Here is a 27,681-nt window from a genome sequence, read left to right as displayed (position 1 = left end):
AATAACATGTATGTTGATGTGCTTGATTGAGACAATAGACAGTGTACTCTGGATGGAAAATCTCATTTTGTATGCTGTAATGATGTACAGTGAATGAACATAAATGAATAAATTTAAATTTAAAAAAAAATATATATATATAATTTTTCTGTTAACTTTTGAAGTACCCTCATATTATAGAACTATTTCTTTTATTCTCTTATTATCTTTCAACTTGTGTGAAATCCATAGCCATATCCTTTCTGTTCTCAATATCACTAATTTATACTTTTTAAAAATCTGTCATTGTTGCTAGAAACTCATCTTTTTTTATTTGTTTTTTGCCATAGGGTGCTTGCACTCAGCAGAGACAGACAGAGAGAGAGAGAGAGAGAGGAAGTGAGAAATCACCCCCCCAAGGTGGAATGGCCACACAGCAATCCCTTCTCCTCCATTCTCCTTTCAGGATTTTGGGCACATATGCATGCACACACAACTGGCATGATTTTCAAGCCTCTGGTCCTGACCACTGCAACCACAGTTGGCCATGTGGAAAATCCAACACCTTCACCATCACACCACCTGCTGGCCCCGAGATTTATCAATTTTTATCATCTTTTCAAAGAACCAATTTTGGGGTTCATTGATTTTTCTCTGTTGTTTTAGTTTTCATTTTGTTTTATTTGGGATATTTTTAACCTTTTTCTAATTTATTAAAGTCAAAGCTTGAATGATTGATTCGAGGCAGTTATTATTATTTTACATTTGCTATAGGGTATGTGTGCTCACTGGAGACAGAGAGAGAAAGAGAGAAAAAGAGACAGTGATAAAGCATATCCTAGTGGGGATGACCATGCTGCAGTCCCTCCTCCTCATTATAGCCTCTTGGGATTTGGGGCATGCATGCACATGCACCCAGTGTGTTTTTCTTTTTTTTTCCCCAGTGTGTTTTTCAAGCTGCCACATCCAAAATTTGAACTGCATAGCCATGTGGGATCCAGGTGCTTTAACTACCCTGCTACATGGCTGAGGCTGACTGGGCTTTTTTTTTTTTTTTTTTTGAGAGAGGTTTTTGCTATAAGTCATGTGCACTTGCAGAAAGATAGAGACAAAAAGTGAGAAATCAGCCCCCCGGGGAATGGCCATGTCACAATGCCTTCTCCTTCATTCTTCTCTCAGGATCTTGGGCACGCACACACGTGCACCTGGCGTGAGTTTAAACCACCGGGTCTGGGACTCGAACCACGATCGACTCCATGGGAGTCCAGTGACATAGCCATTATGCCAACTGCTGGCCAGCATTTTTGTTTCATTATTTTTAAAGATTTATTTATTTAATTTATTCGTTATTATTTTTTAATTTGACTAGGGAGCGACAGAGAGAGAGAGAGAAAGGGAGAGTGAGAAAGCAAGCTGCCAGGTTCAGGACTCGAACTGAGGTCAGCCATGTGGAAACCCAGTGCCTTTAACGGTCATGCCACCAACTGGCCCCCCATTTTTGTTTCTTAAGCATTTATTATTATGATTTTCTCTATAAGAAATTATTTAACTGCATTTTTAAGTTTTTCATGTTATTTTTAATTGGTGCATAATAATTATTCATATTTGTGGGGTACAATGTAATATTTTGATACATTTATATAATGCGTATTAATCAAATCAGGTAATTAGCAAATACATCACCAAAAACATTTTTCATTTCCTTGTCTTAGGAGCTTCAAAATTCTCTCTTCAAGCTATTTTGAAATATATAATAAATTATTGTTAACTGTAGTCACCCTAGAACTTATTCCTCTTATCTAGTTATAATTTTGTACTCATTGGCCAACCTCTCCTTATTTCCATTCCTCCCTACCATTCTCAGCCTCTATCATCTCCTTTCTGATCTCTACTTCTATAAATCAATTTTTTTAGCTTCCACATATTTGTGAGAACTTGCAGTATGTATTTTTCTGCACCTGGTTTATTTCACTTAGCCTAATTCCCTCCAGAGTCATCCATGTTGCCACAGGGTGATTTCACTATTTTTGATAGCTAAATAGCATTCTATTGCACACATGTGTGTGCACATGTGCATGCATGCACACACTTTTTTTATCCATTATTGGCTCTTGGACACTTAGGTTGATTTCATAGCTTGGCTATTGTGACTAGTACCACATTAAACATGGGTATGCAGATATCTCTTCAACACCTATTGATTTATTTGCTTGTTTTTGGATATATAAGCAATAGTGGGATTCCAGGATCATATAGTAAACCTATTTTTAGTTTTATAGGTTTGGGGGGGTTTGAGAGGTTTTTGCCTTAGGGTATGTGAGCTCACTAAAGAGACAGAGACAGTGAGAGGGAGAGTAAGAAATCACTCCTTGAAGGAATGGACACACCACAGTCCCTTCTCCTCTATTCTCCTTCTGGTATCCTGCCCTTGCACACATGTACCCAGTGTGATTTTCAAGCCACCGGGTCCAGGACTCAAACCACTGTCATGAGTACAGTGTGATTACAGTGATATAACTACTATGCCATCTGCTGGTCCCCCATGTTTAGTTTTTGAGAAACCGCCATTCTTTTCTACATAACGCTTTTCTGTCTTTTTGAGACTAGGTATTCTAACGATTGAGATGATACCTTGTGGTTTTAATTTGCATTTCCCTGATAATTGGTATGTTGAGTGTTTTTCATGTAATTGTTGCTCTCTACAAAAACGAAGACATATAAAATGTCTTCTTTTGAGAAATGTCTATTCAGACCATTGACTCATATTTTAACCAGATTTTGGGGGGCGGGGAGGTGGGGGCTTGAGTTGTTTGAGTTTCTTCTACATTTTTATCCTGGATAATGTTCTGTGTAATAATGAGAAGAATACGTATTCAGTAGCTGTTAGTTAAAAAGTTCCGTAAATCTCTTAGGCTCATGGGGCTATAGTGCAGTTGAAATTTGATATTGTTGATTTTCATTGTAGATGATCTAGTCATTGCTAAAAGTGGGATATTGAAATTCCCAACTATTATTTTGTTGGAGTATATCTCTCCTTTTAGGTTTAGTAATACTTGTTTTCTGTATTTGTGTGCCCCAGTGTTAGCTACAGATATATTTCCAATTGTTATATGATCTCACTGAATCAATCCCTCTGAGTTTAATGAGTCCCCTTTTCTACTTCTATACCAGAACTAGAGGGTTTCTCCTTCATCTCACTCTGCTTGGACTATAGTGCTCACTTCTAGGATTTGAGTTTGGTTTAGGAGATACACATGGAAAAGATAGTAAACTCCCCACTGGTTCTATGATACTTCAAATTCTGTTCTTCCTGATCCAACTTTACTTTTTGCAATTCTCCAGGTTTAATCATTGAGTTCAGTGGGAGATACAGGGGTATATGTGTTTATGCCATCTTACTTAGAAGCTAGAGAAATGCTTTCTCTCCTCCTCTGTTGATGGGCTTCACATATCTATAAATTCGAGGGGTTTTTTTCCCTGAAGAATTCTTACTTATATGTGAAAGGTGACCCAAAAAAAAAAAAAAGGCACTATTTTCTTATGTAAGAATAAGCTGATATAAAATATGTCTAAATACATATTTCCAAGAAACTGTATGTATCTATATAGCTGTGTGAGAAAAGTTCTGATATAAAAACTTTCTAGGGATAAAGTGGCATGTACTATGTAAATTCTGGCTCCTCTTTTTAGATAAAAGGAATACCTCAGAAGATAAGTTCTGTTGAACTTGACCACATGCTGACTATTTTTAACCTTCTCGAACATCGTGATGTACTTTCACAGTCACTGAGTGGAGGAATGAAGCGCAAACTCTCCATCATTATAGCACTTATTGGGGGCTCCAAGGTATTAAAGGAGAAAAAGGGGGTAGGAGGAGTGGACACACAGGCGGTTGGGAAGTACTCAGTGGATTCCTACCAACTATTTAAGAAACTCAGCTAGCGAAAACCTGAAAGTTGATATGACTCTAAAAGGGATGTTGCCGGTGATAATCAGAAGGGATTCACATTATTGGCTTAACTGTTGTAACTGGTATGGGATTATTTTTCTCAAGTTTTATCTCTCTTTTAATCTTACCTCATTTTAGTCTAGTTTCTGTATCTGAGTTTAAATATGTTCCCCTCTATTAGAAAGTAATCCCACAAGTAGCATAGCATCAGTTATCAATAGTCCTGGGATTGATCTTTTGGCTTTAGGTGGTGATACTTGATGAACCATCATCTGGCTTGGATCCAGTCTCAAGGAGAGCCACCTGGGATCTCCTGCAGCGATATAAACACAATCGTACCATCTTACTGACCACCCACTACATGGATGAAGCTGACATCCTGGGTGACCGCATTGCCATCATGGTCTGGGGGACCCTGCGTTGCTGTGGCTCTTCAGTCTTCCTGAAACGAATATATGGTCTCTCTCCCTTTGATAATTTTTAGAATATTGTTGCCTTAATAAGATTTTTCTAATATGAATTTTTTTAGAGGTTTTTGCTCTAGGGCACGTGTGCTCGCCAGAAAGAGAGAGAGAGACAGAAAGTGAGAAATCACCCCCAGGAGGGATGGCCACGCTGCAATCCCTTCTCCTCCATTCTTCTCTCGGGATCTTGGGCATGCACCCACACACACCGAGGGTGAGTTTAAGCCACTGGGTTCAGGACTCGAACCACGGTCGACGACATGAGAGTTCAGCGACATAGCCATTATGCTAACTGCTGGTCCCACATGATTTTCATTTTATCTTGTCTATACATGCAAAACACCAGTGCCCCCCACATCCTATTAATTAGGTCTTAACTATTGTAACTGTCCTTTGTTTTGTTTTGTTTGTTTTGTTTAAGACAGGGCCTTGCTTTAATGATCCTCCTCCCTCAGCCTCCCAGTTGGGAATGAAGGCATGCACTACTATGTCTGGCTCTTTTTTTTGACAGTTTTCACTATGTTGCCCAGGCTAACCTCAAGCTGCCAATCCTCCTGCCTCAGCCTATCAGGTCTCTGGGATAACAGGCATTCACCACTATGCTCAGCCTTTAGGTTGGACCAGGAATCAAACCTATGCCACCCACATGGTTCCATTCTGTGGAGCATAGGACCACCTCAGTTAAGCCCATTGTAATTTGTTTTTAAGGCCCTTTGCAATCTAGATATTCCCTTATATACTTAACACTAATTCCCCAACACATACCTTCAGACTCAGGAAATATTTTAATTGACCTACAAAGGCCACGCTTATTTGTCTCATTTTCAAATTATTGGCGGTTTTGTTTATCTCTGGAATGCAGTTGTGCCTTTAAATAGATTTTGATTAGGTAATTAATTGATGAGAAGAGGAAGTAGAGAAATCAGACATTTCTGATCCTAGTTTCTCGTTTACTAAACTAGTAATTACCAGTGAAGAGCTGACCCTTGAGCACAGTGGCTAAGCACTGTGCATTGGGAACTAGATCCCCCATGGCCCACCGAGGTTCAAATCCCAGTCCTAGTGACTTGAGAACTATGTTGGGTGCAAGTGCATGCATGCCCCAAATCCTGATGGGATGGAAAAATGGGTATTAAAAAGTATACGATTTCTTTATTTCTTAATGATTTCTCTAGGTGCTGGATATCAAATAGTCATGGACAAGGAACCACACTGTGTTGTTGAAAAGGTCTCTGCAATGATTCACTCTCATGTTCCTAATGCCACTTTGGAAAGGAATATTGGTACTGAGTTGTCATTTATCTTATCCAAAGAATATACAGAAAGGTACAAATCCAAAGAATTCTATATGGATAGTTTTTGGGTGACCAGAAATCATTTTTAATTTTCTAGGTTTAACAAACTTAGTAATGTTTTTCTAGCAAGCCAACCATCCAGTGACAACTGTCATTTGCCAACTACAATTGGGAACCTCAGAGCTGAAGGTTTTTCTCATTGAACAGAGGAATGCCTTAGAAGTTCAAGTTCATTTGAGGCTCATTTTTGCTTTCTGTTTATTTGCTTGTTTTTGAGGTAGGAGATCTGTAACCTAGAGGTTATAGCTTTTTAATGCTAATAAAGGGTAACTAATAGGATGTTTGTGTTGTACAAATTTTCTGCATCATGAGAAGGATCTAGAGAAATATTAAGATGGTTAAAGTAAAAAGTTGTTTAATGGAATTCTTGGAACAGAGGTGACAAGGAGAGAGAAAATGGAGTTTGACCTTAGCCAAATTGGTTATAAACACTTAGAGATAATTCTACTTGAGATGTCCATCCTAGTTAAGAGAAATGGAAACTAAAAGTACTCATCATTTTGACCTTCAGGAAATACGCCATTTTCATCTTGCCTGAAGTCATTACTAGCTAGATATCCCTTAGATGTATGATGTCTGCCAAATGCAAGATGGGATGAAAATTTGTAGGAGATCATTAAGCATTTTCATCTGATACAGAGTTCCTGAATAGAATAAAGGAAATAACATAGAGGGAGCTAGGCAACCAACATTACCAAATAAAGAGAGATGAAAATAAACAGTTGTATCCCAGAGTTGGAATAAAAAAAGAAATGCCCCATTGGAGCTATAATCATTCAGAGAATAAACCTGAACCTTCTTGAGAAGCAGGAACATGGAACAGTTGAGACAGATGGGGAGAACCTTGAGCTTAGTCATGAGGGAAGATGAAAAAAACATGGTACCAGAGAGTAAAAGAAAGGAAAGAAACTACAATTGGGAATTCATGTGAAGCCTCACTCATCAGTTAGAAGACATGGTTGGATGCATACATTAGCAGAGCAGTAGTTATAAATTTGCAAGTACAGAGTGTCACTGAAAGAAATATGTAGGAAAATAGGTTATTTAACTATATTCCATATCATATGTCCATCCCATATCATTTCTGTAAAAATGACATTATCAGATGATACCAGGAATAATTGCTATATCGTTAATATTAAATTGAAATAGAAAATATACGGATTTAGAAGAAGATACTATATAATATTTTTACACTAATATTTTGGACATGGAAGAGAGAAAAAGGAAGAAGCTCTGCGAGATAAACAACTAGTCACACAGATTAAAAGCTACACAATATTTAAAATTCACCTAACAATAACAACAAAACAGACAACCAAATTGGCAAAGGGCAAGGATAGACATTTCTCCAAAGATACACAAATGGCCAATAAGTACATAAAAAGATTCTTGGCATCAGTAATCATTTGTGAAAGGCAAATTGAAACAAAGACATTCAAACATTGGTGGTAAGGAAATGGTGAAATTGGAATCCTTATGGCATTGCTTTTTTCTTATTTTGGAGAGGTTTTCGCTGTAGGGCACGTGTGCTAGCCAGAAAGACAGAGACAGACAGAAAGCAAGAAATCACCCCCCAGGGGGAATGGCCATGCTGCAATCCCTTCTTTTCCATTCTCCTCTCAGGATCTTGGGCGCACATGCACATGCACTCGGCGTAAGTCTAAGCCACTGGGTCTGGGACTCGAACTGCCATTGATTACATGGGAGTCCAGTGATATAGCCATTACGCTAACTGCTGGTCCTGATTATTTAATTTTTTTTTTATTTGACCAGAGAGGGACAGAGTGAGAGAGAAGGAAAGTGAGAAAACAAATCGCCAGGTCCAGGACACAAACCACAGTCAGCCATGTGGAGTCCAGTGCCCTTAACTACCATGCCACCTGCCAGTTCCACCTCAAGTTTAAGCCACCAGGTCCAGGACTCTAACCATAGTGGACTACATGGAAGTCCAGCAACATAGCCATTACACTATCTGCTGGTCCTCTTATGGCATTGCTGATAGAAATGTAAAACTGCATCTGCTGTGAACTTTTTGTTTCTCAAAAAAGTTAAACATAGAATAACAATATGATCAGCAGTTCTGCTTCTTACTGTGTACCTAAAACAATTGAAAGCAGGGGCTTGATCAGGTATTTGTACCCCAGTGTTCAAAGTAACATTATTGATAATAGCCAAAACATGGAAACAACCCAAAAGCCTGTTGCTTGATGAGTGAATAAGCAACATGTGGGAAATCTATATAATTAATAATATCAGTACCAGCCCCAAAAGGGAATGAAATCCTGCTCCACCTGGTAGGACAGTAGTAAGGCAATGCTGTCATGCTAGACCCACAGGGAAAGGCCCTGGATTCGTCTCCCAGAGCTCCTTTGTACATGCTGAGCTCACATGCATGTCGGTGATCCAGGCTACAAGAGGCTGGATGTAGACTGCAAAGATTGTTTGAACGGCCTGCTTTTTTTTTTTTTTCTCTCTCTTTCTGTCTCTCTCTCATGGGAGAAATAAGCTCTTTAAAAAAAAAAGTAAAATCCCGGGACCAGCAGTTAGCATAATGGCTATGTCGCTGGACTCCCACGTAATCGACTGTGGTTTGCATCCCGGACCCGGTGGCTTAAAACTCACACAGGGCGCATGTGTGTGCGTGCCCAAGATCCCGAGAGAAGAATGGAGGAGAAGGGATTGCGGCATGGCCATCCCCCCTGGGGGGTGATTTCTCGCTTTCTGTCTCTCTGTCTCTCTCTGTCTGTCTGATGAGTGCACGTGCCCTATAGTGAAAAACCTCTCCAAAAAAAAAAAAGTAAAATCCCAACACACACTACAACATGGGTGAACCTAGAAAGAATGATACTAAGAGAAATAAGACAGACACAAAAGGATTAATTCTGTATTCTGTACAGAGTAGGCAAATTCATAAAGACAGAAAGTGAGAATGAGGCAGAAGAAATAATTGTTACTTTTTTAATGGGTAGAAAATTTCTACTTGAAATGGTAAAATTTTTCTGGAAATGGATAGTGGTAATGATTGCATAACATTGTGAATGTGTTTAATGACACTTTAATTGTGCTCTTAAAATGATTTAAAATAGTAAATTTTATGATATATACATTCTACCATAATAAAATATTTTAAAGAAAATAATAGAATAAAATTAAGTATCAAATGAAAAGAAGTAGCTGTTCATATTTTTTGAAAGTTTTATTTACTGAAAAATAAAATGAACTTTTAAAAAAGTGAATTTATCTAGACTAATGCTAATTGTTTCTTTTCCTATTCCTTTTCTTCCTCCAGGTTTGAAGCTCTATTTAATGATCTAGAAAAGAAACAGAAAGAGCTGGGCATTGCCAGCTTTGGTGCTTCAGTTAGTACTATGGAAGAAGTCTTCATGAAGTGAGTAATAATATACTTTTTAAAAAGACTCCTGGGACCAGCACATGGCATGATGGTTAAATCCCAGGACTCCCACGTAGTCAACTCCCATTCGAGTCCTGGACCGGTCAGTTTAAAACTCATGCCAGGCATGTGTACACCAATGCCCAAAATTCCAAGAGAATAGAGGAGAAGGGATTGCAGTGTGGTCATCCCCCTGGGGAATGATTTCTTGCTTTCTGTATCTCTGTCTCTCTCTATCTCTCCAGTAAGTACACACATCCAATAGCAAAAATATTTCTTAGGAAGAAAAAAAGGAAGAAAGATTCCTTATTATATTGATTCTCCTGATCTAAGAACAAAGGATACCTTTCCCTCTTTTGTATCATATTCAGTTTGTTTCTTTAGTTTTTCATAGTTGTTCTTGTGGAAGTTTTTCACTTCTTTGTTAGATTTATTCCTATGTATTTCTCTTTTTCTGTGGTTTTTATATTGGCATTCCTTTTTTAAATTCTGCCTCAGTCTGTTCATTGTTGGTGTGTAAAAATACCATAGATTTTTGAGGATTGATTTTTGTATCCTGCAACTGAAATGTAATATTCACTATACATGACAAAATACATATTTTGCTTATTAAGTTATAAAAGTCTTCCATCTCTGAAATTCTGCATCATTTTGAGAACAAACTCTATCCTATTCGCAGTTAGAGTAAAATTATTACAGGGTTGTTGAGTTTCTCAAATATGTTCCTTTTTTTATTAATATTTTTCCATATATTCAGCTTAGAAATATGTGAAGCTCTATTTCTAATTTTCTTTTATTTCCTTTCCTTGTTTACAACATTGAATGACAGACCCGACAGGTTTTTGAGAAAATACTTTAGAATACTAAGACTGCATTTGTTATTTTACTGACACTTTTTGATCCATCCAAAAGATTTAGGATTGGCTCTTTGATATTTTGCACAGGTACATTTACATATATTAACAATCCCAAAAGGAAGTTATGAAATGAATTTCATTTATAATAACACCAAAAGAAATAAAATACTTAGGGATAAATCAAGAAGATGAAAGACATGTACAAGGAAAATTATAAATTAAAAAGATGTAAAAGAAGGAACTATCCCATGTTCATGGATTTGCGTACATGTGCATGCTTGCACAAAATCCCAAGAGGAGAATGGAGGGATTGCAGCGTGGCCATTCCCCCTGGGGAGTGATTTCTCGCCTTCTGTCTGTCTCTCTCTGTCTTTCTGGCAAGTGCATGTGCCCTATAACAAAAACCTCTCCAAAAAAAAAAAAAAAAAAGAAAAGAAAAGAAAGGAAAAGAAAGAAAGAAAGAAACCCTCACATATATAGTCAAGTCAAATTTGACATTTTATATTATTAAGAGATTAATACTACCCAAAGTGAACTATAGATTCAGTATAGTCCCTAATGAGATCCTAATAATTTTTTGTGGAAATTCAAAAATTTATCCTAAAATTTTTATTAAATTAGAAGGGAATCTGAATAGCCAAAAAACCTTGAAAAAGAACAAAGGTGAGGGACCAGCAGTTGGTGTAATGGCTATGTTGCTGGACTCCCATGTAGTTGACTGCGGTTCGAGTCCTGGACCTGGTGGCTTAGACTCACGGCAGGTACATGTGCGTGTGTGCCCAAGATCCCGAGAGGAGAATGGACAAGATGGCATGGCCATCCCCCCTAGGGGGGTGATTTCTCGCTTTCTGTCTCTCTGTCTCTCTGGCAAGCACACATGCCCTATAGCAAAAACCTCTATAAAAAAATAAATAAATAAATAAAAACAAGAGTGAAGATGTCACTTCCTAAATTCTGAATTCAAAACTTACTGCAAAGCTACAGTAATCAAAACAGTTTAATACTGGGACCAGCAGATGGCATAAAGGTTACATTGCTGGACTCCTGTGTAGTTGACGATGGTTCGACTCCTAGGTCCAGCAGCTTGAAAGTCACATGGGGTGTGTGTGCGTGCCTGCATGCCCAAAATCCTGAGAGGAGAATGGAGGAGAAGGGATTGTAGCATGGTCATTCCCTCCATACCCCCAGAAGATCATTTCTCACTTTCTGTCTTTCTTTCTCTACCTCTCTGGTGAGCACACATACCCTGTAGCAAAAATCTCTCTTCAAAAAAATAAAATAAACAGTGTGATATTGACATTAAGACAGACATTTAAACCAATAGAATACAATAGAGAGCCCAGAAATAAACCCTCAGGGGAGCATGGTCATTCCCTCCATACCCCCAGAAGATCATTTCTCACTTTCTGTCTTTCTTTCTCTACCTCTCTGGTGAGCACACATACCCTGTAGCAAAAATCTCTCTTCAAAAAAATAAAATAAACAGTGTGATATTGACATTAAGACAGACATTTAAACCAATAGAATACAATAGAGAGCCCAGAAATAAACCCTCAGGGGAGCAACAGATAGCATAATGGCTATGTTGCTGAACTCCCATGTAGTCGATCATGGTTCAAGTTCCGGACCCAATGGCTTAAACTCATGCCAGGCACGTGTGCATGTGTGCACAAAATTCCAAGAGGAGAATGGAGGAGAAGGGATTGTGGTGTGGCCATCTCCCCTGGGGAGTGATTCTCGCTTTCTGTCTCTCTGTCTCTCTCTCTCTCTTTCTGGCAAGCGCACTTGCCCTATACCAAAACTTCTCAAAAAAAAAAAAAAAAGAAAAGAAAAGAAAGAAAGAAACCCTCACATGTATAGTCAAGTAAATTTTGACAAGGATGTAAACATTATTCAAGGAGGAAAGGATGTTCTTTATAACCAATGGTTCTGGAAAAACTATATATCCATGTACAAAAGGATGAAGTTGGACATTCCATAATGCCATATAGAAAAATTAACTCAAAATGATTGAAAGACTTAAATTTTAAACCTAACACTAGAGGAAAAGACAGTGTGGGAATTCATGACACCAGATTCGACAATGATTTCTTGGATATAGCACCAAAGACACAAACAGAAGGAAAAAGTAGACAAATAGACTTAATGAAAATATAAAAATTTGTGTATCTGAGGACAATATCAACAGAGTGAAAGACAACCCACAGAATGGGTAAAATATTTGCAAGTCATGTATCTGATAACTAATTAATATCCAATAATATAGGGAGAATTTCTAAAACTCAACAACAACAATAAAAAACACAAAACCTCCATTCAAAACTGGGCAAAGGACTTAAATAGAATTTCTCTAGAGAAGATATACACATGGCCAATAAGTTCATGAAAAAATGTTCAACATCATTAATCATTACTAATCAAAACCACGATGGATACACCATGGTTAATGTGGTAAATTATATATGTATCTTAGCACAATTTTTTAAATTTAGAAAGTAGATATGTAAATTAAAATTTATGAAAACAAGAAGGCAAATGGCAGATAGGGAAAAGTATATAGAATTTGTGTATTTCAAGGTCCCATTAGGATGACTTTTGATTTTTATTTTATGAAATAGAATTTTTAATGTTTTTTAATTTCAAAAAAGGCAGTTTTAGCTATAATAAATAAAAATAAAAAAATGTTAAGAGAACTTTGCTTAAGACTTAAAGCCAGGAAACAGGTTAGGATTCTTTTCAAATAGTAGTTACCTGGATCTGTCGACAATTCAAGAGAAGAAAAAAATCCTTATTTCTGGACTACAAAGCATAGAAAAAGATCAGTATTGTTTGATTCCAAAGCCATAAAATTCTATTTCATCAGCTCAATCTCATGCACTTAATCTAACTTCTCTTGTGGTCCAAGATTTCCATTTAAATTCTGGAAGATAATATTCAACTCTAGACTTGTCCCTACCATTAAGCTGGCCCTTTTCTTAGGTGTTGTTTAACTCATTTCTGTGTGTCTGACTTTAGTTTTCCTGATATAACTCTCCCTTCAGAACTTCTTGGAGAGCTGGTCTGGTGTTGATAAATTCTTTCAGGTTTTGTTTATCTGAGAATGTTCTTGCCTTCTCTTCCCATATGAAGGATAATCTTGCTTGGTATAGTATTCTTGATTGAAGTTGTTTTTCACCCAAAACTTTGAACATATTTTCCCATTCTTTCTTTGCTTGCATTGTTTTCGATGAGAGGTCCACTGATAGCCTGATACGATATCCTTTGTAGGTAACTTGTCTTTTCTCTCTTGCCAGTCTGAGTACCTTGTCTTTGGAAAGAAAGAAATTAACAGGTGTTAGTAACACCTGTGACTTTGGTCAATTGGCTATAATGTGTCTTGGAAAAAAATCTCCTGGGGTTGATTCTATTTGGGGTCCTGTGTATTTCTTGGGTCTGGATCTTTGAATGCCTCTCTGGGTTTGAAAAGTTTTCTTCCAGAATTTTATGGAAAAGATTATCAGTGCCCTTATTAGTCTCTACCTTCTGGGATACTGATTATCCAGATGTTTGGACGTTTGATGGTGTCTAGTATTTCTCGTATATTATTCTCATTTGGGGGCTATTTTCTCAGTCTTTGTGTTGGATTTTCTTAGGCCAGCAATTCTGTTTTCTACATCTGATATTTGATCTTCTGTATGATCTAGTCTACTTTTAATACTTTCAAAGGAGGTTTTTATTTCCTGTATTACAACCTTCATCTCTAATAGTTCTGTTTGATTCTTTTTTGTGGTGTGTCTTTCCTCTTTCAGATCATGCAAGAACTTCCTCGCCTCCTGGAACTCCTCAGCTCTATTCTCCTGCCTCTTCTGGAATTCATTGTCTCTCTTCTATTGTATCTCTGTTAATTTCATCACTATGAATATTCTAAATTCTTTATCAGGCATTTCCATGATTTCTGTTGAACTGACTGTGGATGAAGAGGAGTTATTCTTTTCCTTTGGGGGAGGGGGTGGTATTATCTAAATTTCTCATATTTCTTGAGCCTTTGCAGAAATTTCTAGTCACCTGATGGATTATACGCTTCTTCCTAATTTCTAAAAGTTCAATCTGAGCATTCAGGAGCATGCAGGAGGAAGTTATCTGCAATCTCTTTGCTGTTCTGTTTTTATCCCTTTGTGCAGCAGGTTCAGTAGGTATTGAGAAATATGTTAACCCTAATAGTATTTGGATGTTTGATATGGCTTCCTTAGATCCATCTAGACACTCAGTGAATGGAGATTGAGCAGCAAAGTAATGAGGTAAAAGAAAAAGAATAAGAAAACAGAGAGAGAAAAAGAAGGAAAAAAAGAGAAAAAACAACCAAAAAAATTATTTTTCTCAGCAATGGAGGAGTCTTCTTCTGAAGACCTGCCCCTTGCCTCTCCTAGAGGGGAGGGCAAAAGGGGATTATTAGCAAGATAAAGGAGGATCTGAAAGCCAAGAGAATAGTTTACCTTTAAAAAAATTTTAAAGGAAAAATTATACACAAAAAATAGGACAGAGAACGGCAGAGAGACACAGAGAGACCCAGAAAGAAGGATAGAGGGGTGCCCTACCACTCAAGGATGGGGCCCAGAGGCTGAATTATCAGTAGAAAATCTTCATTTCTCTGAGTCCCTGAAATCACTACTTCTCAGTAGCAATGGAGGAGTCTTCTGAAGCCCTGCCACTTGCCTCTTCACTCAAGATTGGGGGCTATAGGCCGAATTATCAGTAGAAAATCTTTATTTCTCTTAATCCCTAAAAATCACTAGTTCTCAGCAGCAATGGAGCAGTATGGCTTTTATTAAGAAAAGAAAGGGAGGGAACCAGCAGTTAGCATAATGGCTATGTCGTTGGACTCCCACGTAGTCGACCGCGGTTCACATCCCGGACCCGGTGGCTTAAAACTCACGCCGGGCGCGTGTGCGTGCATGCCCAAGATCCCGAGAGGAGAATGGAGGAGAAGGGATTGCGGCGTGACCATCCCCCTGGGGGGTGATTTCTCGCTTTCTGTCTCTATGTCTCTCTCTGTCTGTCTAGCGAGCGCACGCGCCCTACAGTGAAAATCTCTCCAAAAAAAAGAAAAGAAAAGAAAGGGAAAGAATGAAAAGAAAGAGAAGGAAAGGAAAGAAAGAAATTAACAGGTGTTAATAACAGTGCAGAGAAATTGTAACCATAACCCTTGTGCACTGTTATGGGAATGTAAAATGATGCAAACACTGTAGAAAAGAATATGGAGGATCCTCTAAAATGAAAAATAGAATTAGCATGTCATCTAATTCTTTCACTTCTATATATACTCCAAAATAATTAAAAACAGAATGCCAAAATGATATTATACACTAATATTCATAGCAGTAGAATCTACAGTAGCTAAAAGGTAGAAGCAACCAAATTGTCTATTGATAGAAAAATGGAATAGCCAACTACTTTCATATATACAGTAGGATATTCAGCCTTAAAGATAAATTGTAATACACTGTTAAAAAATATAGGATTAAGTGAAATATAAAAAATTATTATAATAAATAATTTTTTAGGAAGAGAAAAAAAGATAAATTGTGAAACATGTTACAAAACAGATAAACCTTGAAAACATGCTAAATGAACTAAACCAGTCACCAAAAGAATATTTCTTTGTGATTCCACTCACCTGAGGAATCTAGAATATTCAAATATCTGGAGACAGCAAGTAGAATGGTGGTCACTGTCTTTGGGGGCAGAAAACAATGGGGGTATTCTTTAATAGACAGGGTTTCAGTTTTACAAAATAAAAGTATTTGGGAGTTCAGTGGTAATGATCATTGCACAGCAATCTCAACTTAATACAGTTGAACTGTATGCCTAGAAATGGTTAATGTGGTAAATTTTATATGTATCTTACCACAATTTTTTAAATTTAGAAAATAGATATGTAAATTAAACCTTATGACAACAAGAAGGCAAATGGTCAAACCATATAGTTATATTTAATTCTAGTAAGTCAAGGATATCTTTTTTTTTTTCCAAAATTGTGTCATAAGGGTACATGTGCTCACTAGAGAGACAGACAGACAGAGAGGAGAAAAGTAAGAAATCACCCCCTTGAGAGATAGCCACACCACAGTCTCTTCTCCTCCAATCTCTTCTTGGGATTTCTGGACGGACACACACACACACACACACACACACACACACACGTGCCCAGCATGACTTTCAAGCCACCAGGTTTAGGGCTCGAACTGCAATTGGCCAAGTGGTAGTCCATCCAGCACTTTAACCACCACACCACCTGCTGGCCCCAGGGATTTCATGTTTTTTGGGAGGATTTTTGGTATCACAAATCCCGTGTAATAGATAATACATTAAATTATAGTAAATTATAGGTAGAGTAGGAGCCAGAAGCCTTCATTTAGAAGCACAAAGACATTTTTAATGTTTAAATATATTTCATAGTTATTAATTTCAATTAGTATACATACATACCACTCAGGGTTCTCCAGAAAAACAGAACCAATAAAAGAGTGTGTGTGTGGGTGTGTGTGTGGGTGTGTGTATGTGTGAGTGTGCGTATGTGTGTGAAGATGAACAGACAGATTTATTATAGGAATTGCCTCACACAGTTATGGAGGCTAAGACATCCCATAATGTGCTCTGTACAGGCTGAAAAACTAGGAAATCCAGCCATTTGAGTCTTAAGGCCTAAGAACCAGGGGAGCAAATAGCTTAAGTCCTAGTCCAAGTCCGAAGCTCTGAGAACCTACAGGGTTTGTTGAGCTGACTGTGTAAGTTCTCATTCAAGTCTGCAGGTCCACAAACTAGTAATGCCAATGTCTGAGGGCAAGAGAAAGGGCTGTCTCAACAAAAATGAGCAAATTTTTCCTTCCTCTATCTTTTTGTTTTGTATAATTTTTGCTCCTTTTCTTCCTTTTCTTTTTTAATCTTATTTTGTTTTCCTCAACAGGTTGGATAGTATTCACTCACTTTGGTGATAGCCAGGTTCTTTACTCAGTTCACAGATTCAAATGCTATTCTCTTCTGGAAGCATCCTTACAAACAAACTCAATGTTTACTAGATTTCTGGGCAGCCACTAGCCCAGACAAGTTGATATATAAAGATAACCATTACAACATATTATGCCAAGATAGAAATCAACTAATAAATCTAAAAATACTAAATTACATATGAAAATTTTAGTAGATCTGGATTACTTAACAATATAATAAACAAAAATATTAAACATATACTATATGATGTTTTTTTAAAAATATTTTGAATTATCACAAATTTGAACTTAGGTTGACTTTCTAATGACATTCAGAAAGATCTGCATTTAGTTTAAGATCTTAAAGCCATTAAAAAAATCTCTAACAGTTAATTTGTTTTATCCTTTTACATACTATTATAATTCTGTATCCTCTCCTCTTTTATGTATTTTTTTAATCTCAAGAAAAGCAATTTTAGCTTTAATAAATCAAAATTTTAAAATGGTAAGAAAAATTTACTTAAGACTTAAAACCAGGAAAAAAAAGTTAAGATTCTGTTCAAACAGTAGGTAAACACTAAAAACTAAAGAAACAGATACGGACAAAGCTAAAATCTAGTAACAAGTACGGTGTAATTTTCTACTGAAACATAATTTTTCCCTCATTCCATTCCTTCTTTTACCAAAAAGAGGCATAAACTAACTTATTTGCAAAAAATTAAGTTTAGTCTCAATTTGGTCTGTTATTTGCACAAAGCCTCATGAGAATGCTAATTGATTTAGTTGGCTTTGCTGGAATCTTTTATAAAGAACTTCAGGTTAGACGATTTTTTTTTTTTTTTTTACCCTTGCCAGAGAAACAGAGAACTCACCCCCTGCGTTGGGGGGTGGGGGTGGCCATGCTGCAATCCTTTCTTCTCCGCTTTCATCTTGGGATCTTGGGCACACACCAACATGCACCAGGCATGAGTTTTAAGCTTCTGGGTCTAGTATTGGAACTGTGGTTGACTACAAGGGAGTCCAGTGACATAACTATTATGTAATCTGCTAGTCCCCAGATTAGACTCTTTAAAAAAACCTTCCAAGGCTACTGAATCACGTCAGGAATTCACCATCTGTGCCTTTAAGTACCTGTACTTGAAAGTTTTGGGGGCCTGTCAGGAAGTGACATTCTTTAATTACCTGACAGACAGAACTGTTTATGGTACCAGGCAAACTTTCTGAGACTTTCTGTTGGCTTTCTTGAGATTTACCTTAGTTCCTTAACTTTCTGGTCATATCTTCAGATATGACATTCTAGTCAAAGCCCTGGCAATAACCAGTATTTCCAATTTCTAATGAAAGAAAGACAACAGATATTATTAAACTAACACAAATACCCACCCTGCCACAAAATAAGAATACTCACAAATATTTACCAATTCCAGAGGGATCAGGAAAGGAAAAAAGTTTATGTTTCAATTTTTTTAAAAATTGCTGAACTATCAACAGTTCAGAAGAAAACAAAAATTCTTAAATCTGGAAAACAAAGCATAGAAGAAAATCAGTAATGTTTTAGTCATGAGTCATAAAATTCTATTTTACCCATTCATTCTCATGTAATTAATCTCTCTTCTGTTGAATTTGAAGTATTATTGTGGTCCCATCTTTCCATTTAAATCCTGGAGGTTAACATTCAACATTAATTAATATTTCTGGACTTCTCCCTGCCATTAAGTTGGCCATTTTCTTCTTTGTTTTTTGTTCTCTTATTTCTGTGTGTTTGTCTTTAGTTTTCCTGGTATAGCACTCCCTTCAGAACTTCTTAGAGAGCTGCTCTGGTGTTGGTAAATTATTTCAGGTTTTGTTTATCTGAGACTGTTGTTATCTTTTTCTTCTCATATGAAGGATAATCTTGCCAGATATAGTATTCTTGGTTATAATCGTTTTTTATTTAACACTTTGAATATATTTTCCCATTCTTTTCTTGCTTGCATTGTTTCCAATGAGAAGTCCAATGTGAACCTGACGGGATACCTTTTATATGTAACTTGATGATTCCCTCTTCCCAATTTTAGTATCTTGTCTTTATCTGTGGTTTTGGACCTCTGGCTATGATGTGCCCTGGAGAAGATCTTCTTGGGTTTATTCTATTTGGGGTCCTTTGTATTTCTTGAGTCTATATATTTGCATGCCTTTCTAGGTTTGGAAAGTTTGCTTCCAGTATTTGATGGAATAGATTATCAATGCCTTTATTAGTTTCTTCACCTTCTGTGATACCAATTATCCAGATATTTGGGCATTTAATGGTATCTAGTACTTCTCATATATTGTTCTCATTTTAGGGGATTCTTTTCTCAATCTTTTGGTGATTTTTTTCTAGGTTAGAAGTTTTGTCTTCTACATCTGAGATTCAATCTTCTGCATAATCTAATCTGCTTGTAATACTTTTTTTTGGGGGGGGTTGATTTCCTATATTACAGCTGTCATCTCTAACAGTTCCATTTGTTTCTTTTTTATTTCTTCTTTCAAGTTATAGGACTTTCTCATCTCCTGGAACCCGTTGAGTCTTTTCTCTTGCATCTTCGAGTTCATTGTCTCTCTTCTCTTGCATTGCAATTAGTTTTTTCATTATGAATATTCTGAATTCTTTATCTGACATTTCCACAAGTTCCATTGTACTGTCAGTGGATAATGAGGTGTTGTTCTTTTCCCTTGGGTGAGAGATATTTTCTTAGTTTCTCACATTTCTTGTGCCTTTATGGTGGTTTCTGGTCATCTGATGGATTATGTTTCTTCCTAATTTCTTGGAGTTAATTCTGAGCATTCAGAGGCATGCAGGAGGAGGTGATCCACTTCTCTGTCCAGCTCTGTTTCCCTGATGCTCATCAAGCAACCTGTGCTTTTGTCATTGGAACTGGATTTTACAAAGACCTTATTTTTCTAGAGGACAGGTGTACCTGAGCTGAGCTGCAGGGTTTCAACGGAGAGTTCAGAGGTGTGAGGGAGATAAACTGCATTCTCTCTACTGCTCTGTCCCTCTCCCTGCTGTTCACTCTGTAGTTTCTCTTCTCTGATTTTTAGTCATTTGGTGGTATATTCACCTCTGGCTAATTTGTTGGAGAGGTTTTCTAAAACTGTAAGCTCATGTGCTTCCCTTTACTGTGAGGTACTTATGTGCCAATTTTTATCCTCTACTGTTTTGAACTTGGAACAGAAAGTCTGCATTGCCCTAATCTCTGAAAGGGGCAGAACACAGCTCAGATATGGATGGCTTCTGAAAGCACCTGATTTGCCTGTTCTGTCTAGCTTTTGGGGTCTGAAATGTGAGGTTGGAGCAGAAAGTCTTCAGTTGCCCTAATCCCTGAAAGGAATAGGGCACAACTCAGATATGGATGGCTTCTGAAAGGACCTGGGATGTGCCTGCCCTGTCTAGCTTTTTGGGTCTGTGGAATACATGTTTTAATCTCTAGGATAACCACTCAAGTCTATAACTCACAGCTAATATAAAAGAAAAATTTTAATAATAATATTTGAAGATTCCAGATGAAAGTTTAAAAAACAACTGTAAAAACATAAGTAAAAAATAAATAGTAATTTGCTAAATATAAATATATCATTAATTATATCATGTATAAATATATCATTAGTCATTAATGACTTTATGTGTGTATATATATATATATCATTAATTACATTGTATGTAAACAGTCTAAATACAGTTATATCATTAATTATAATTATTATATTGTTAATATATATCATCAATTATATAGAAACAGGCTAAATACAATTCAAATGTCACTTTTATTTAATTTAATAAAGTTTTATTTTTCCAAGTGTACAGTTTGTACATGTTCATGCATCTTCACCAGCAGCTGGAATTTCTGATGTAAATTACTTGAATTCTGTGCTTTGGAACTAGTTTGATAAGTCCTTTATTGAGGAGCTCCTAAGTGCTGCATTGGTCAAGGAACCAGGAATCTTCAGCCATAGCTGGGGTTATAAGCCTGTACAATAGATGGGAACTTCCTTACAGAGTTTGTTGTATGTAGCTTTGTCAAGCAAGACTGAGTAATTGATCTTGTCCTAAACTTTGCCTTTGGATCACTGCATTTTGGCCTTGCCCCCATATTTGTTCACTGGATTGTTACCCTTCTTGACTGACTTATTGGTGTTTTTATTTTTGTCATTCTTGGGTGGTATTGTGAAGGTCAGAGAGCATTAGCGACCACTTCAGCCTCATTAAGATGTTAGACAAAATAGCCAAACACCACTTTTAAGAGTATGTGTGTGGGGACCAGTGGATGGCATAATGGTTACATGGCTAGACTCCCACATAGTCAACTTCAGTTTGAGTCCCGGACCCAGTGGCTTAAAATTCATGCCAGGCATGTGTGCGTGCATCCCCAAGATCCCAAGAGGAGAGTGGAGGAGAAGGATTGTGGCATGGCTATCGCCTCTGGGGGTGATATCTTGCATTCTGTCTCTTTGTCTCTCTCTGTCTTTCTGGTGAGTGCACACGCCCTATAGCAAAAACCTCTCAAAAACAAAAACAAAAAAACAAACTTAATTCCCAAGGCATCATTGCTATTGGATTTGAATCAGAGCTCACCTCATGCTGCCTCTGTGCAGTGTTCATGTCCAACAGTGAGAAAGACTGACAAGTCTGTCATACTTGGAAACATTTTTTGCTCTTTCTCAAATGAGATAGATTGAGGCTATGGTTAAAACAGAATATTTTGTTCCTTTTTATGTATTTGTGTTTATCTAGGGTCAATAAGCTTGCAGATTCCCAAAGGAATGTCCAGTTCTCCCAGATCCATAACATAAAACAAGACGAGGAACAGAATATGAGTGTGTCCAGCAGTTGTGAGAGACCATTCTCTTCCAGCTTGAAGGAACTTGCTACCATTAAATATAATACTGGGGTAAGCATATTCACTAAGTATGTGAAACTCCTATGTTTGGTTTGGGTATAAAATGTTCTTGTTTAATATCTGAACTAAAAGATATTTTGAGGGGCTAGATGGTGATATAGCAGGAAATGTGATACTCTGTGAAGCTGACTCACCTAGGAAGTTTCCAAGTTCACACCTGGAGACTTTCCTGAATATTTGAGATATACACATGCCCATGATCCATGGCTGGCTGAGCCTTGGGATGGATCATAACATTGGGACCCTGTTGGGGATGCTCTCACTATATTTTTTCTCTCAGTCTCCCTAATTCATGGAAGAAATAAATAAACTTTGAATAAATAAGCCAGGTACGGACCAGTATGTTCTATATAACCCCATTAATTTCCAGATGTGAGAGAAATGAGTTCTAAATAAGGATCACAGCTGATACTTTTTCTATTGTAATTTCTCAGGATCACTTCACAAAGTTCTTATTATAAACTTTTCCTTTGCTTAGTTCTGACAAGACTCAAGAATTATGACTATTATATTCAGAAGATATTGGTTGATCAAATTCAAGACAGTTTCTCACTATGAACCAGAGTTGTGTATTATAACCAGGCCAAAGATAATAGTTTTATGGCAGGTATTTCTCTTATAAGATGGAGACAATAAGAAGATTATGGTTTGATATTAAATAAAAAGACGCAAATTTTGATTTTCTGATTATAAATACAATATTTCAACAACAAAAATCATACTGTTGATATTTGCTATAGTTAGATGAGAAACCAGTTCTTGATCCTGTCACTTAATACCTTACAGAAGTAAACCATGTTCTGTTTTTTTAGCTTTAATTCAAAACATACATTAGTATTGTGTATAGGTCATCTATCATTGATTTTGAAGCATTTATATTAATGGGTCTAAACATGAATATCCTATTTGGATCACTAACCATTCTAATGCTATGTTTCTCTCCTCTCTTTAGCTTCCGCTTCACTTCCAGCAGTTTTATTCCATGTTTCTGAAAAGAGCACTATTTAGTTTGCGCAACTGGAAGATGATATTGCTACAGATAGTAGTCATTTTGTTTCTCACTTCGTATCTTTTAATAGCTCTGAACTTAAGAGATAGTAATATTTTACCTGCCAGGGAAATGGATTTGAGTCAGTATGGTCAAACCATTGTACCTTACTCAGTTTCAGGGAATTCTGATTTAACTCTGAATCTCATAAAGAACCTTGAGATTTTTCTAAAGCCTAAAAATCAAGAACTACGGAAAGTGCAAGGTAAGACCCATAGAAAAAAAAAAGAAACTGCTCTTATATGAAGATCTATTTATGTCACCTGCAATGAGGGGGCTTAATTGTGGTATTTAGATGCCCATTTAATAATTAATGGAGATGTTTTAGATATAAATGGTCTTTCAGCTAATAGCATTACCTTTTCAGAAGATGAGCAAAAGAGCAAAAATACAATATTAGTGTGAAATGTAGCATAGAATTTTCAAACCAGAATATGAATATTAAAGGTAGACCATTGGTTTCAAGACCTGAAAACTGTTTTTTATTATACTGGCTATTCTTTTTTTTTTTGCTGTAGGGCACGTGCGCTTGCCAGATAGACAGAGACAGAAAGCGAGAAATCACCCCCCAGGGGAGATGGCCACGCCGCAATCCCTTCTCCTCCATTCTCCTCTCAGGATCTTGGGCACACACGTACACGCGCCCGGCGTGAGTTTTAAGCCACCGGGTCTGGGACACGAACCGCGGTCGAGTATGTGGGAGTCCAGCGACATAGCCATTACACTAACTGCTGGTCCCTTTATTATACTGGCTATTCTTTTTTTTTTTTAATACATTTTTATTTTAATTTCATTAGCTTCTTTTTTTAAGAATTATTTTATTTAACTTTATTTATTATTATTATCATTATTTTTTTCAGTTTGATCAGAGAGAGACAGAGAGAGAGAGAGAAAGAGGAAGTGAGAAAGCAAGCCACCAGGTCCGAGACTTGAACTACAGTCGGCCATGTGGGAGTCCAGCGCTTTTAACCACCATGCCACCTGCTGGCTCCTATACTGGCTATTTAGATTCACTAAATTAATGAACCACAACAATAAAAATAAAACAGTAATAATAAAGTGAAGGGCAAGGAAATTAATACACCAGAATTGTTATCATATTGATCATAAATATCCAGTTTTCTACAACAGAAAGAGAAGAAAGAGTTAAGGGCTAAATTCTGTCCTCTGCCCCAAGCTAGTATGCCAGTATCTCAGAATGTGACTATTTTGGGAGGGAAAAGATCCTTTGAAAAGATAATTAAGTTAAAAAAATGAGATATTTAGTGTATACCCTAATCCAGTACAAATGTTGTCTTTATAAAAAAAGAAAATTAGGACCTAGACAAGCATATATAGACAGGTTATGTGAAAACACAAGGAGAAGGTGCTATCTAAAAGCCAAGGAGAGGGGCCAGTAGATGGTGTGGTGGTTAGAAGCACTGGATTCCCACGTGGCAGACCCCAGTTGGAGTCCCAGACCTGCGGCTTGCTTTCTCTCTTTCTCTCTCTTTCTCTAGTCAAATTTAAAAAATAATAACAAGTGGAATTAAATAAGTCAATCTTTAAAAAAAAAAAGAAAAGCCAAGAGAGGCTTCAGAAGAAATCAACTCTGCTGACACCTTAATCTCAGACTTTTAGCCTCCAGAACTATGAGAAGATAAATTTCTGTTGCTTAAGCCTCCAAATCTTTGTACTTTCTTAAGGCAGCCCTCACAAGCTAGTGTGAAAATAGTAGAACAGTATGACCTATGATCAGTAGAATATGTCCCTGAGGGGGGACCAGATGTTGGACTTAGTAAACAAAGACTTTAAATAAGCTATTACAGATTTTTTCAAAGAACTAAAGTACATATGTTTAAAAGATTAAAAGAAAGCATGAAAGAGAATATTAGGAATAGAAATTACTTTTTAGAAAATGGAAATTTTGTAGTTGAAACTATAAGTGAAAAGTTAACCAAGAAGGACTAAAAAACAGATATGAATTAACAGAAGAATGAATTAAATAAATGTAATGTAGGTCAGTTGAGATTATCCCATATGAGACAAAAAGAAGAAAAGTGAGTTAAAAAAAAAAAAAAAAGAGTTCTCTGAGACATGGCACATCAAGTATACAAACATGCAAAATAGAGCCAGAAGCAGAGGAGAATGGTAAAGAGGCAGAAAAATGTTTGAAGAAATAATGGTTATAAATTTCCCAAATTTGATGGAAAAACATCAGTTTTCAAATCCAAAAAGCATTTAATGAACTCTAAGTGGGATAGAAATCAAAGATAGTCACACAGAGACACATCAGAATCACACTGGAAAGTCAAGAAGAGAAAATCTTGAAAGTAGAAGAGAAAAACAACATTACATGGAAGTCATCAATAAGATTAATAGTTAACATTTATCAAAAACCATGATTGTAAGAAAATAATAACATAATACAAAGTACTAAAAGAAAAATAGTACAGTATAAAATATGCATGTGACACAAAATGGCAAAAGGGGAGAAACAGAAACAAAAAGGACAGCCAAGACACATATACCAAAATGGCAGCTATAAATCTCAGCATATACGTTAATATATAAATGTAAAGATGAATATGGAAATAGAGTAAAAAGCCCGTTATTCAGTCAGAAGTTTTTAGATTTTATTTTTAATTTTTTTTAAAAAAAGAAAAACTCTACTTAAATTTAATGGACACTTTCCTGAAGGAAAAACAACATAAATCATCAAAACTCACAATTACATGAAAAAGAATAAAATAATTAGGAATTTTGAAAAGAAGTGCAAGACTTGTACACTGAAAATTGGAAAATATTGTTGAGGGAAATTAAAGAAATTCTAGATACATGAAGACACATTCCATGTTATTGATTGAAAGACTAATTTTTAAAATTTTATTTATTATTATTTAATTTACTATAGGACACACATGCCCACCAGAGAGAAAGAAAGTCACCAGATCTGGGACCCAAACCACAGTTGACCATGTGGGAGTCTAAGCACCCTAACCACCAAACCACCCACTGACCCCAAGATTCAATTTTTTTTTGGAGGAAGATATTTTGCTATAGGGTGGGTGTGCTCTTCCAGGGGGTGGGGAAGACCATGCTGCAATCCCTTCTCTATTCTCCTCTCAGGATTTTGGGCGCACACACACATATGCCTGGTATGAGTTTTTTAAGCCGCTGGGTCCAGGACTCAAACCATGGTCAACTACATGGGAGTCCACCAACGTAACCATTACACCATCTGCTGGTATCAAGATTCAATATTTTTAAGATACCATTTCTTTCCATGTTTAGTTATAGGTTTAGTGTGATCCCTATCAAAATACTAGCAGGCATTTTTAAAATAAAAATTGACAAGCTGATCCTAAAATTTCCATAGAAATGCGAATTACCTAGAGTAGCCAAAACAATTTTTGAAAAAGAACAAGTCAGGTTTGTTTTAGGCAAGAAAAGGGCAGTACATTCTTAACTTACTGTTTTTTTTCAGTTTGTATATGATAATGAAGTTTTTGTAGGGATTAGCAATAGGGTGGAATTTTTGAGGAGAAGGTAAAGATTTGAAATAACCACTGTAGGAAGTTATAAAGGAAAATGATAAATGGCAAAAAAGTATAGATAGATGATAGATAGATTGATTGATTGATAGGTAGGTAGGTAGGTAGACATGGCAGAGGTAGATAGAGATAGATAGATAGATAGATCCTTTCTTTCCAGCATAAGTGGTAGGTGATATATATTAGCTCATTAACCACTTTTTTTTTGTTCTAGGTAATATAACAAACTACATATTGGAAAGTAAAGAGTGTTATGATTTCTGCATTATTGCATTTTCCATTGAGGTTGAGAAAGACAAGACAATAATGACTATACTTTTCAGTAATGAGGCATATCATTCATCTGCGACATCCCTGGCAGTGTTAGACAACATACTTTTTATGTCACTTTCTGGCCCCAGCGCTTCCATTAAAGTCTCCAACAAGCCTCAACCTCTCCCTCTTTATGGTTCTAATGTAGTGTACGTATGATTTTCCTTTTTTTTGGAATTGAGCCTTAATATATCTTTTTGCTGCATATATTATTACCCAGATAATAATATTACATATATGTGTGTGTGTGTGTGTCTGTGTGTAGCCACATACATTTTTTTTTGAGAGGTTTTTTTCGCTATAGGGCGCGTGCGCTCGCCAGACAGACAGAGAGAGAGACATAGAGACAGAAAGCGAGAAATCACCCCCCAGAGGGGATGGTCACGCCACAATCCCTTCTCCTCCATTCTCCTCTCAGGATCTTGGGCACGCACGCACACGCACCCGGCATGAGTTTTAAGCCACCGGGTCCGGGACGCGAACCGTGGTCGACTACGTGGGAGTCCAGCGACATAGCCATTACGCTAACTGCTGGTTCTCTAGCCACATACATTTGAGAACATCTACTGAAATAAACATTTTCTTCTTTATTTTATCTTCTGTAGGCTTGTGAATGGATTTCAGATAGTAATATGTCTGTCTTTTGGCATGGCTATAGTGTCTGGTAGCTTTGGTCTCCAGACAATAACTGAGCGAATCAATAAGGCAAAGCACATCCAGTTTGTGAGTGGGGTCTATGTATTTACTTACTGGCTCTCCGCTTTATTGTGGGATCTCATCTACTTCTTCATTTCCTGCTGCTTACTACTGGTGAGTATTAGCTAAAATTGCATGAAGGCTCATTTTCTTTTTTTTTTTCGTTTTTTTTTTTTTTTTTTTTTTTGTTTTAAGACACGTGCACTCCAT

The 27,681-nt window shown here is 36.8% G+C and overlaps 1 protein-coding gene across 4 annotated transcripts in view; it reads left to right on the top strand.

Moving 5' to 3' along the window:
* Positions 1–27,681, top strand: part of LOC102502973 (ATP-binding cassette sub-family A member 3-like) — a 100,838-nt gene that overhangs the window by 42,896 nt on the left and 30,261 nt on the right. For all 4 annotated transcript variants that reach the window (XM_027773743.1, XM_027773742.1, XM_014589658.1 and 1 more), the window contains 8 exons: positions 3,670–3,825; positions 4,176–4,386; positions 5,568–5,718; positions 9,040–9,138; positions 21,717–21,873; positions 22,835–23,135; positions 26,678–26,924; positions 27,381–27,585. In XM_027773743.1, the coding sequence (XP_027629544.1) occupies positions 3,670–3,825; positions 4,176–4,386; positions 5,568–5,718; positions 9,040–9,138; positions 21,717–21,873; positions 22,835–23,135; positions 26,678–26,924; positions 27,381–27,585 (1,527 nt within the window). The remainder of the gene's footprint in view (positions 1–3,669; positions 3,826–4,175; positions 4,387–5,567; positions 5,719–9,039; positions 9,139–21,716; positions 21,874–22,834; positions 23,136–26,677; positions 26,925–27,380; positions 27,586–27,681) is intronic.

This window comes from Tupaia chinensis, unplaced genomic scaffold (assembly GCF_000334495.1).
Source record: "Tupaia chinensis unplaced genomic scaffold, TupChi_1.0 Scaffold000367_1, whole genome shotgun sequence".
In the NCBI taxonomy this organism is placed as follows: Eukaryota; Metazoa; Chordata; class Mammalia; order Scandentia; family Tupaiidae; genus Tupaia; species Tupaia belangeri.
This window is presented reverse-complemented; position numbering and strand designations above follow the sequence as displayed.